Genomic DNA, 13,257 nt, shown 5'->3' on the forward strand with positions numbered 1-13,257 from the left:
TTTTTAATATAGCAGTTGCTAGGCATTGTGCCATTAGCAGAACTCCAGCAGCCTGGAACACTTAGGATTTTAGGACCTATATGCTCATTTTTATATTATTACTAACTTTCCAAAATACAGTTAACAATCAGCAGAGAAGTTCGTAATTTGCTTAGACAATAGATGAGATTGTTCCTCAGTGCTCTCTGCTGGGGCAGTCCCAGACCTGGGAGGAGTAGAAGCCAGAGCAGCAGTGTCTTGCTCTGCCCATGCCCAGCTTTCCTTCCTTACAGAAGGACCTGTTCAGGTAACCATGGCAGTAGGGACAGAGAGGGAGGGATGGAAATCTGCAAACAGATTTCCAGAGCCATCCAAGATGTAGGTGAAGGTAGGTTAACTCCACACACTGCTTTTCCCATCTTATTCTAAAACACATATGATTGGTTGAACAGAGCTCCCCAGGCTAATTCCTTTGGCAAAGCCTCCTTATTGTTGACAAGATGATTAGGAGAGCACCAGGAAATTTCTTTGAATTCTCAATTACTTTTTCTCTCCTACAAGAGGAAATTATCAAGAGCAATGCTGTGGGTCAGATCTGGTCCTAGGACTTGTACCACTCCAGATAGCTCTGAACTCTTCCTTGTGTGCCTGCTGGACCTAACCCACCAACATCACAATTCTGAACATGGGAACTGTACCATGGAGATCCCCAAAACAGCTGCAGGGCAATTTCACTGTCCTGCTCTATACTACAGTGTGCATCCATGACACATCTAAGTGCTAATCTGCAGAGCAAAACCTGCACCAGTGTCCACTGTTGCCTGTGAATCCCTTGGGATTGCCATTCTCTGTGGTGTGTAGTGATAAAGTTTTGACAATCCTGATGGCAGTGGGAGTTTTACTATTTAACTGGAGTTCTGCATATTGGCTTAATGGGGCCAGAAGCCACTCCAAAACCTTAAATCCTTCTGACCCTTTTCATATGTGATCTCCCAGAGAGAGATGTACCAAACACTTACCATCCTTTCTCTAAACTCCATCTCGGGTGTACAATAAAACTCAGTTCATGCAGATTTGTGTCTCCTCAGAGATTATCCAGAGTTATACAGCTACATAAATGTAGTTGCCCATACCTGCAGAGTCCTGATTTCATGGCATCCTAATAATTGCTCTTATTCAATGTCTATTTCACAGAAATATATTTTAAGTTTTTCATTTGTTCATAAATATACCACAACATTTCAAGAATTTAAGAAGGCTAAAAATACTTTTACAAATATCTTTAAGGAGACTTGATTCCCTGAAGATGTTGTGAGTGGAGGCTTTTTCTGTATCAGTCCTTGACTTTGATTAACCACTTAAAAAAAAAAAAAAAAAAAAAAAAAAAAAAGGAATAGATTAATTATTAAAATTAGTCCTGTAGTGCACCTGAGCAACGATGAGTGAAACATGATTCCCACTGAATTGCAGAGGAGGCAGGGTTGAGGATGCTCAGCACTTCAGAGAATTGGGCTGGTGGGGAGAAAGTCAGAGGTTTCCTTTGTAAAATGGTGAGGACTCAGTGCACTGTTTGCCCAATAGCAGTTTGGGGTGGTTTGTTAAATAAATAAAATACAAAAAATTATTCCGTTCAGGGCTTGGAATCAATGCAATTCCCCTCTAGTCTATTAGACTTGCCGAGAAGCCCCTCTCAGGACATGCAGCAGTTTCTCTGACTGCTCAGCCATGTAATAGCACTGAAAACAAAGGCACCAGAACTTGCTGTGTCACACTGTAACATCGTTATTCACTTGATAAAACTGTGGCCATGCCGCAGCATTTCACGCTCTGGGTTTGCCCCAAGCTGCAGTGTAACTCTGCTCATTATTCAGGTAACTCGTCCCCAGGCTGGCCCTTCCCAGCCCTGTGCAGAGCCTGTCCTGAGCTCGGCTTCACAGCTGCCTGCACATCCTGCTCTGCTCCAGCTTGCTCCCTCTCCGGAGACAGCATGCCTTATGTTTGCCATTTCATTCTCATTCACCTTGCCTGTCACCTTAAGGCAGTCTTAATTATAATATCATTGAAGGTTTATTCAACAAGATCTTAAGACCGTGGTTTAATTACAAAAATGAAAACACATGATTACAACTAAAGCAAGAATAAAACAATATTTGGCTGTAAGTAGCTGTTAAAACTTTTTAGATGTTTCAGTGTCTCTCATCCAGAAGCCCCTCTGTTTGATCCAGGATTTCTTGTGTACATCTATATTTTAGATTACTTTTACAGCCTACCACCTCCATTTCTGCTCATTTGAAACTCAGTTTTGGATACAAATTCAAATGTCTTAAATGTTTGTATCTTTGGCCAGGCATTTTAAGTGATTTGACTTCCCATACCATTTGCTGGAACACATATGGCTCTTTGGGGATATCAGTTCTATTTCCTCTTTAGTCCTAATAAATCCAACTTATTAGTGTTCCTAACTCAGTCCTGCCATCCAACATGAACTTTTTACTTTCCGTTTCCCAGAAATAGTTGAGGCCATTGGTACGTTCATAGCAAAGAACATGCAGAGTATCAGGTTGAAGCAGAATGCATCAATTTTAGGATACCTTTCGGGATTCCTTTTGGAATTTTTCTCCAAAGGCCACACTTGACACGTTGTTTACATTAGCTGGTTTTTTCTCCGGGATTTACCCATGAATTCATGCTGTTGTTTTCCTGCAAGTTTTGCTTCACTTCCATGTCTCAAGATAGTTACTAATACTTTGTTTTTATCCATTTCATCCCCCTCAAAGGACAAAATGCTGTTCCAGAGGCTTCCAGCTTTGGTTGAAGCATTGTGTAAAGCCAGACTATGCACTTTTGCTTCGCTATAGAAATTTTTTTATTAATGGAGTGCTTCAAAATGGGGCAAAGACTGACTTAAGATTTTATAAATCTTGGAAATGAGCAGGTGTTTCAGAAGTTAAGTTCACCCTCATTACCCTGTAACACTACCTCCTGTGAGGCTACCTGAGACATATTGTACAGTAATTGTGTTCTGGCAGCTGACTCTGAGAAGCCAGTGTTAACCTCTCCCGTTCCCCTGATACATACAGATTATTCCCATTAGAATGGGCTGCTGAATGAAAAGATCATAGTTAATGGGTATTACTTTAATGCAGAAGGCCAAATCCTATTATCCTGTGCAACGGACAGTGCAAATAGTATTTGTGTAAAGGAGCTCCACTGGGACAAGGAGAAATGGAGCCTGCTGCCCGCGCCATCCTTGCTCAGCAAAGCCTTGCCAGTTCTGCAGCTGTTATTGTGAGTAAGGGGGGGTTGGCCCATAGAGCTTCTCACAGAACCTATTTCTGGCAATAGGAAGGTGCTCACTGACATTAGTAATCCTACTGAGGGGCTGGCACAGAGGAAGGTTGGCTGCATGGTTTGTGCTGCCATCTCCAATGCAGTTTCTGAAGAAGTAGCAGTGTGCACTCCATGCTCACGGTACTTTGATCACATTTCCCGCTACCTTTTTTCAAATTAATAAGTACATTAGCTGGGTTATGCAGATTAAAGTGTGTGCATAAACTTATTTGATATATTACTCACCAACAAATATAAAATAAAAAGTAAGTCTGCATATAATTATCCACAACTGCTGACTGACTTATAATTAACTTTGAAAAATTGCTGGTTTAGGAGATATCATAGATTACAATTTTAAATATAAGGAGCTTCAGAATAGCTCTCACGATCAGCACTAGTACAAGGTATTCAATGAAGGACTAATTCCCTAAACTGCTAATCAGCTCTATCTCCTGTCCTTATCAAATTGTAAATATATTATGCTTCATTAAACTATGAGCATGCAGCTAATTAAAGCAGAGCCTGCTTTAATATCAGATACTCCCCCCTTGACACAACAAAAATGTTCTAAGGACATACCTAATGAGTGTTAACAAATGAAAATTATTCCTTTTCAAGTGATGCTGTGCTCCAACAGCTTTTGGTTTTCATTTCAGAGATTTTTTTTTTTTTAAATTTGGTTTGGATTTTGTGTTTGGTTTGGTTTTTTTAAATAAAAAGAAGCAGGGGAAAAACCATACAGTCTTTCTGGAGAAACAGCTTGGGGAAGGCATTAATTCTATTCATTCTACAGCTGGAAGCCCGCAGGAACTGACCAAGGGATCACAACCGAAAGTTTACAAACAGTACCTGAATGACACAGAGCTAAAATTTAGTACATTCACTGACATTTTAAATAGATTCTGATGTTAAATGCTACAAAGTAAGAAAGCAACCATCCACATTTTTAAAGGAATGCAGTATAAATTTAAATGAAAGATCAGTGAAGCCTAGCCAAGCAAAGAGAGGATCAGAACCACAATTGAGCATCATTTGCAAAACTGCTTCTTTTAGTCACTTTTCTTTGTTTCAAACCCAAATAAAGCAATGCCATTTTACAAAAATCAAGGAAAAAAATACCAAAATTATTCATCTGTGATGAAAAACCATAAAATATAAGAGAGAATATGCAGCAAGGAGCCTTTCAACAAAAGCTAGATTTTTTTTAATTATTTGTGTAAGCCTCTAGGATTTTTGTGTCACTTGAAAGTCTTCACACCCCAAAGTCCTCATAACGAATGATGTTATTAATGTTATGCAGCAACAAAAGACACACGTTTCAAGATCAACATGATACAGTACAACAGAAAACCCATAGGGTACAGGGTTTTTCAGCAGTTTCTCCATTTCCCTTTCCATTTTTTTAATTCTTTCCCTTTCCCTTTCCTTTTCCTTTTCATTCCTTTCCTTTCCGTTCCTCCATCTCTACTTAGGAAAAATAATCTCAGCAGGAAATCAAAGAGATTTACCGATAAAATCAATAAACATTTGCAGACTGTTGGTAGTGATACTGTTGAGATAAGGTAGGGTTACATCCCTGTTTGATCAGTGTTTATTTCAGGGCTCATATTTTTTAATAGAAGTGAATCAGAACAGGGTGGGTTTTTTCCCTCCTGGCACGGGATTCCGTAAGTTTCAGACACCCAGAAATTCTATCTGACTTGTTTCATTTAAATGTTTAACAGTTATTGGCATTCAAGAGTATCCTGGTTTGAACTAAAAATTCCTTTCTTTGCTCCCCTCAGGTTAATTTGTTGGCTTTTGGAGTGATTATTTATAAAGTATTTCGACACACTGCAATGTTAAAGCCAGAAGTCAGTTGTTATGAAAATATAAGGTAAGTTTGCCATTCAATACAAATTCTACCTTCTGTAGGTTTAAATACCAACAGAGATGATAGTGACTATTCAAAAATAACTGTTTAATCTCTGGAGATTTGTATAAAAATAAAGATTTTTTTTTTCTGTTATTACCCTTACCTATATTTGGACATAAATTTTGCAATCATTATTCCCATTGAGCAATACCTTGTATGCTGGGGTGTGTGTGAGAGGTGTACAAGGAAAACAAGTGGGCCATATCAACCAGAGGGTGAAGGCTGATGGCAAAGTTAAAGAAGAGATTGTCCTTTTTTCTTAAGTATTTTCCACAGCCTCTATGCAAGCCAAAACAGATTTCAAAACTTACTCCTGAAATGGGACCAAAATATTTGCCTTGAAGTAACAAGTAATTCAGTGATAAGAGATTGGAGGCATTCGTGTTGCTTGGGAAAAGTCTGCAGTAGGACGTTGTGTTTCTGTGGCACTGGGGGGATGGAGCAGATTCTCTCCAGGATTTCACTTTGCATGCTGCTATGATTTTTCCATCAACTCACTCTCTTTAAAACTGATTTATAGGGACCTTGAAAACCGTTTGTGCAGGAAAAGCTGAAGTGTACTACAGGGAACATTGAAAACAACTTACTGTTTGTGTTGCTTAGGAACACTCCTGCAGTTTCAATGCATTGAACTAGATTTATAGTCAGGATTTAGCAATTGTTTGATTGATTACTTTCTCTTATTCCTCACCTTTCATAGCTTCATGTGGTGACCTGTTTCTAATGAAGTTGAAAATTATTCATTTTCAGGGGAACAGTACTAAAAATTTCTGCTGTACAAAGGAAGTCCTGCAATGACTGAGCTGAGAATGAATAAGAAAGTAATCAGTGGCTTCATTTCCAAGACAACATGCTGTAATTTGCTCAAGTCTGTGTACAGTGCTCTACAGCATCTTGGAAAAAATTTTAGCCCATCAGTTCCTACAATTTTAGTGCATCAATATGCTGAACCAGGAACTATTTGAGAGTACTTGTGCTCTAAAAACAATTTCTTGGGGTTTTTTTAAGAGAAAGAATTTTAAAAGAATCTGATTTTACAACTGGCACCATCCTCTGCAGTGAACCTGAGAGGCAGCCTGGGAATCCTTTAATGTCATGCACATGCACTGACCTAAGAGCATACTGAACATTTTTCTGGGTTATTTTTTTGAGGAAGATAAGGGGGAGGAGGAAAATTGGGGGAATGCTTCATAACAGACATATGTTTTTCCTTGGGGAATTACACTAACAGTAGATTTAAATCAAATCATATGGTGCTGCAGTACACTAGAGAAAACATATTTGAAGATTAAAGAAGCCAGTGTTTTAAGGCCCTCCAGTTTTACTCCTTTGCTCTTCCATAGTGATTATGTGAGTTTGTTCATGCTAAAGTGCTACAGCACACCCTGAAGAGCAGTCCTTGCATTTGCACTTCTCAGGCCTTTGAAGCTCTGAAAAACTTTCCAAGGCAGCATTCACCACCCAAAGTGGAGAAGAAAGGGGAATAGCATGTGCCTGCATGTTGGTCACAACGTTTTCTTCCTGTCTAGATCCTGTGCCCGAGGTGCCCTTGCTCTCCTGTTTCTCCTTGGAGCTACCTGGATTTTCGGGGTCCTCCATGTGGTCCAGGGATCCGTGGTTACTGCCTATCTTTTTACAATCTTCAATGCCTTCCAGGGGATGTTCATCTTCATATTTCTTTGTGTATTGTCTAGGAAGGTAAGTGTCCTACTTCTTGTGGGAAATGACTCAGTCTCATGACCCTACACAGTCAGGTGCCCAGCCCTGAAATTGAGATTTTGCCTTCAGTGGTGGCAGAACCACTTTCCAGCTTTTGTGTTCTCACATATTACCTCCAGTTTTGAAACTGAGGCATGAAACATGGAAAAATGGGGCTTTTTAACTGTAAAACTGGTTATAGTGTCATTAACCTGATGAAATAATACAATGTGTGTAATAAAATTTCCTTCCAGTCTTTTCAACTAGCAGCAAGATTCACCCACACTACCCTTGGATGATACTTTCTTCAGTGTTCTGTCCTAAAGAAAAATTCAGCCCCACCTTAAACATCTAGTGACGGGAGCAGTACCAAATGAATTCAAATACATATAGATCTATCAATAAATCTATTTCATAATTACATTCAATCTTTTTATTTCAGATTCAGGAGGAGTATTACAGATTGTTCAAAAATGTTCCTTGCTGTTTCGGCTGCTTGAGATAAAGGGAACGAAAACACCCAAAAGCATCTCAGCAGAAGAAGGAAGCAACCTACATGCTATTGTTATGGATAATACTGCAAAATACGGTATTGTGAAAGTATGAAATGACCCAGTGAGCAGGCATACCTCTTAGCTGAATTACTGGTTTTGTACATACATGTGCATTTGTGCAGAACATCTATTTTATTCTGTATAAAAACAGTATACAAAACAAACTGGATCATTGCAAAACAAATATTAATAAAGAAAAGGGAAAGCAGCAAATTTCTAAAGAACCTCAAGACTTTGTGACTGAGGTTTTGTTTCTAATATTAAAAATATCTGCAGTTCTTGAAAGCAAGATACCAAGAACCAACTGGCACAGCAGATTTTATGAAGTGCTTTGCTAGTGGAAACATGTTCACCATCCTTTTGTAGTAATGAACTTCTTACATTAAGTTGTATGTGACCATCTGCAGGGAATGGGTTCCATTAAAGAGCCAATAGATAAAGATCTGCTTCAGACTAGTCTTTTGAAAACATTTCTTTTAATTTAAAGTAGATTAAAAAAGGGATTTGTTTAATATTATTCTCTTATCACTCTGAAATATATATTTGTATATTAATCAATCCTTTATTTTTATAACTTCTAAAGAATTGTTTAGATCTAAAGAGCTGAGGTCAGATCTGATACAAGAATGGTGGGACAGTCATTTTATTACTGAAAGATTATTTTGTGAATACTTTGAAACAGATCTGGTTCTTGTTTTATTTAATTGCCAAAAAGACTGAGATCTGCTTAACTGGCACTATGATTTTGGAGGCTGTGGGAAGAAGATGCTTTCACAGGTTTGTCACTTCATAGAGATACTTGGAATCCAGGCCTTGTAAGACCAAATTAAAATGATAGGAATCACCCACACAGAAGGATACAGATTTGAATTCAAGGTAATTTGCCTCTACATTGTGTAAAATTGCAATTACAACAGTTTTCTCTACTCTTGACTCTACTGAGTCAAGCAGTTGTCTTCCTCTGAGGCTCCTGGGTTTTAAATAATCCTGCACTTAACCTTAGGAGTATGTACAGAACTACTGAAATCAAAGGGAGGATCGAGGTGCAAGTTTGGCAGAGCATAAACACATTGCATCAACCATTCCACCTATGGCGTCTGACTTATTTGAAAAATATGCTTTAATTTCACCCTTTTAGCACCTAAATTGTGTGAAGTGCTGAGCAATCTCCTGTCCATGTTGCTTTCTCAGGAAGTGTCTAGGATCTCAGATGAAGCCCAGTATTTTTACCAGTGAGACACTGTAAATATGTAGTTGTTAATAAATCCCACTGTTGTGTTGTCTGTTAAAATAAAGCACTATTCTGAATTTTATTTATATTACAGGAAATCTGGTTTTAGTAATGGTCAACTTTGGTTTTTATCTTTTTTCCATGTACACAAGGTTTTCATTGTATGCACTGCAATGACAGGCTTCATTAAGTATTCCATGGCTCTGTCAAGTTTTTTGAAAAAAGAAGAGTCTATTTTTCAAAAAAATACTAAAGAAATCTCCTGATCTTTTGAATGTAAAATATGTGAATAAACTGGAGTGCTTTGCTTCCACATTTTGACATTTCCATTCATTTAAATAAATACAGTGGTAAAAGTTCTCATTGTTACATATCATTTGCCCTCAATTATTTGCTGTATTTCCTTTGCTGTTGTATATTTTGTTCTAAGGTTGGGACATGCAGATACATATTACTTAAAAGAGTATTTTTAGAAGGATATCTACCAGCCCATCATTTTTAATCTCCTGCAGAACTGTAACCTATAGTAAGCTGATCTGGACAAAGCATCTCTAGTAACTATATAATGACTTCAGCATGCTCAGGGAGATTGAAAAAATTTCCTTGGAAAGAAAATATATCATAAATGTTTAGCTTACAATAGTCTTTGTAATGAAAGAGCATCTTTTATAGGAATACTGCTCTACTGTCTCTGGGTCAGATCTTCATTGAAACTCTGTTTTCCTTACATGCAAGGATGAGTTTTCATCTTTTAAAACAGCACATAAAGAGCAGAATTTTTTTTTTAGATTCCCTGCCTCAGACCCTGAAGGATATTGCAATTGTCCTTCCTAGTGCATGCAGATGTACTGACAAGAAATTAAAGCGTTTATTTGTCACAGCCCTTAGTTACACAAGCCCCAACCCAGCAGAGTGAGGAGAGACATTGGACTTAAATTGAAAAAGAGAGGTTTCAGCAAGATGTGAGGAAAAACCTTTTCACTATGAGGACAGTCAAGTATTGGAAAGGGTTGCCCAGAGATCTTGTGTGGTTGTGTCAAAATCTTTGGAGGTTTTTAAGACTGGATAAAGTTCCCAGCAACCTGATCTCATACCTGACCCTGCCTTGAGCAGGAAGGTGGATGAGATGACCCTCTGAGATCCCTTCCATCCTTGATTGTTCTAGGACTCTATGGTATCAAATCAGAAAAATAATAATCAGGCATTAGTTACAATTTTGTTATGCAAACTTGCACTCAAGTGCTATGCAAACTGTTTTTCCAAAAGTAAATTAATGTAATCTAATTATCAGATAAACTAGCTGACTGGTTTGAAAACTAAGAATTCTGTTCAACACTTTTTAAGATTACACACTTTTTGGAGGCATATGACATGTCCAGTGGGGCCAACAGGAAAAATAAAAAAGTAAAAACATCAGGGATTGACCAGCGAGATAAAAAGTAAAATGTTATGGTTTCACTCTGAAAGTAAATGCCTGATGAAATTTTTTCCATTAAACCAAACAGAAACACGTGTTCAGTGTTGCATTTCAAGGTGTACTTCAGAATACAACAAATAAGGTAAAGACTCGTCCATTCTGAAATAAATATTCCCTCAAAGAATTAGAGTTGTATTTCAAAGAAACTGCAATATTATCACCATAGCCTTCGGGAGGTTCAGTCTGCTGAAGCTGTGCTAATAAACAGATCATCTGTTTACCTATGGAATGAAGCAGGTAGTCATTTAAAACAAGATAAATACAGTGCAAATTTATCTCAGACTTTTCTCTAGCCTCCTGTTGTCACAGACCTTCAACTCAGAACATGGTGATGCTCTGAAGCCAGGAATTTGGAGACTTGTGCACCTTGCTGACCACACATATAAAACAACTCTGCACATGATTATGTGAAGCAGAACAAATATTTTCAGGGCTGATTCCTCCAGCTGCTACACCTACAGCATCACTTTTCTCATCAATAATATCACTTTTTATATCTTTATCATAATAGTTCCTTAAAGCCCAGTTCATAATCACACTCTTGCAATGTGCTAGTTAATCCCAGGAGAAGCCCTACCTCCTTCTTTGAAATCTGTGGAGATGAGATAAAAAAGTCAAAACCCATGAAGAAAATTAAAACTTTCTTTCCTCTGGGAAAAGAGGTGGTAGGAGGAGGGCCCGGCCAACAACCTGCTCCAGCCTGTGTCACTCTCTTCCCTTTATTCTCATACATTCAGTGCTGTGCTGTGAGATTACAGGAGTGACGATGCCACCTCACCAAAGGCACCCCCCATGCAATTTTTATATAAAATTAAGCCTTTAAGATGGATGCAGACTTGAAAACAGCTGATCATCAATGCACTGATAGTCCATTTAAACACAACCAAATTGTCAAGTGCAAATGTGCTGAAGCATTTTCACAAGTTGCCTGGCTCCCTGCCAGCTCAGCCCTCACGGCCATTGCTGTGGGCAGCCTGTCCACGGAGATGCAGTCACAGAAGGACGGGACTGCTGTTTTTAAACCCTGTATTTCCATGACAACCTGCCTGAACAACCTTAAGGAGAGGCAAGAGCCCTTGACATATCCAGACGTTGCCAGGAGTCAGATCCATGGCCACACATGGAACCTGGAGGCCCTGGAACTGCTGTTTCAAAACAAGCTGCAAGATGTGACTCATATGAAGTACAATAATTCCATCAGCTTTACTGCTACACAGCAATATTGACAGCAGCAATCCTACTGGGTCAGAAGAACAGAAAGTATGAAAAAAAATCCATACCCAACAAAAAGTAACAGTAAAACTGACTGTTGAGAATGAACTCTTTTTTTCCAAGTGGAACAAAAAAAATGCTTAAAAAGCACACTGAAATTAAGATGAAACATAAACATAAACTGATTCTATTTATGATAACAATTACGTTTTGTAGAGGCCTTATTTTACATCTTCCCAATGCAGGGTTGCACTTTTCCCAGAATTCCTTTTCCAGAACTATCCCTTTAAAATTGGAAGAAGCTTTACTTCTACAGATGTTGTTTTACAGCTTTTTGGTTTTTTCTTGTCTTGCTGGTAAGTACTCAAATTTTATTGTATTTACTCTTCTGGATTCCCAAGGAAAAATTGTATTTTCATCAAATTTCATAACATAGGGGAGCTCCTCTGTTTCCCGAAGCATTGCCGAATATTCTAATTAAAACTAGCTCCAAGACTGACCATCAGTCTTCAGTGCAGTGCAATAGGCACCTCCCTCCAATGTAAGCCTTTGTATTTATTGTAACTATTTATATAAATGCTGCAGTCAGCTCTGAATCCCCATAAACCTAATGCCATTTAAATTAATTTTGTAAGACTTTTGTGAGACACTGCTGAATAATTTTGCTGAATCCAAGTTGATTATAAACTGTTGTTCTTTATAATAACTAAGTTTGAAAACCATGTTTTTAAGAGACAATCCAGTTTACTTTGTTAAAATAAGTTCTATTTTAATCTGGGCAGGGACATTTTTCTCCTATGCCTGGCCCACCATTATTTAGTCTAATGGATTGAGTTAAAGGCAACAATCTTCAAAATCCCTTTCCTCTCTCTCTTTGAATGTTTCTGCACTATGCAGACTTCTGGCATCACCTTGGCTTCTGTTGGGTTTCAGAAATAATTGTTGATGATACAGTAAATTTGTTTTCTCTCCCTTGTGTTTAAATCCCAGTCTTACAAACACTCATGTATTTGCTCAGTTTTATGCACGACTAAGTCTTTGGCGTTAATGAGGCTGCTCATGTGCATAAAGTTAAGCATATGTGCAAGTGTTGTATGATCAGGGTCTTAGGATGCCAATTTGCAGTAATAACAGATTTGCATAAACTCACGATCCCAAGCACTGGGCTTCCTGCTCATTATCAGTAGTGGAATTCATTTAGCTGTTTTTCATTCCATGATGCTTATGAGCCTTTTCTTTTTTTTTTTTTTTGTGAACTTCAAGTTGTTTTTCTTACCACTCCTCAGACATTTTTAATTTTGTCTGTCACTTAATATATGTGGGCTTTTTCCCTCCACTTACAAATACCCACCTTAGGTGTGTTAGTATGAGCTCATTTATGCTCAAGATGAAAGATTGGGTCACAATCCTTAAGCTGAAAATATGCTCCTCACTGTGTAAGAGAGCTGCAGAAATACCAATTGCAAATACCCAGGTAGGACTCATCAAAATCCTGTGCACAAGTCACGGCTTCTGTTGTCAAGGGGTTAGGCCCTAAATGAGGTGAGTATCAGCTGTAACAAATTTAATATAGATGCCAGCTAAGGGAGAGGCAGCTTGTACTCCTCTCTGGCAGGTGGGTCGCATTGAAGCAGAAAAAAAGACAAGTATATCCTCACTGAAATTACAAGGCCTGTCCTACTGAAGGATAATCTCTCTTCTGATGCTCAGGTCTGCTTTGTCTTCATCACAATCGACACTTAATACCTATAATACAACTCCTAAAGACTCTGGGGTTTGATGCCTTGTTCTCAGAAGCAGTGGTGCATACACTCTCTGTCCAAATGAATGGGGCAGGACCAGGTGTCCATCCTCCCCT

General features: G+C 38.4%; 1 protein-coding gene across 1 annotated transcript in view; it reads left to right on the forward strand.

The window, feature by feature from the left end:
- The window catches only part of ADGRL4 (adhesion G protein-coupled receptor L4), a 73,484-nt gene extending 64,428 nt beyond the window's left edge, over positions 1–9,056 (forward strand). The window contains exons 14-16 of the mRNA XM_082286936.1: positions 5,097–5,188; positions 6,757–6,925; positions 7,368–9,056. Of these exons, the coding sequence (XP_082143062.1) occupies positions 5,097–5,188; positions 6,757–6,925; positions 7,368–7,430 (324 nt within the window). The 3' untranslated portion in view covers positions 7,431–9,056. The remainder of the gene's footprint in view (positions 1–5,096; positions 5,189–6,756; positions 6,926–7,367) is intronic.
- The last annotated feature ends 4,201 nt before the right edge of the window (positions 9,057–13,257 follow it).

This window comes from Coloeus monedula (assembly GCF_965178545.1).
Source record: "Coloeus monedula genome assembly, chromosome: 9".
Lineage (NCBI taxonomy): Eukaryota > Metazoa > Chordata > Aves > Passeriformes > Corvidae > Coloeus > Coloeus monedula.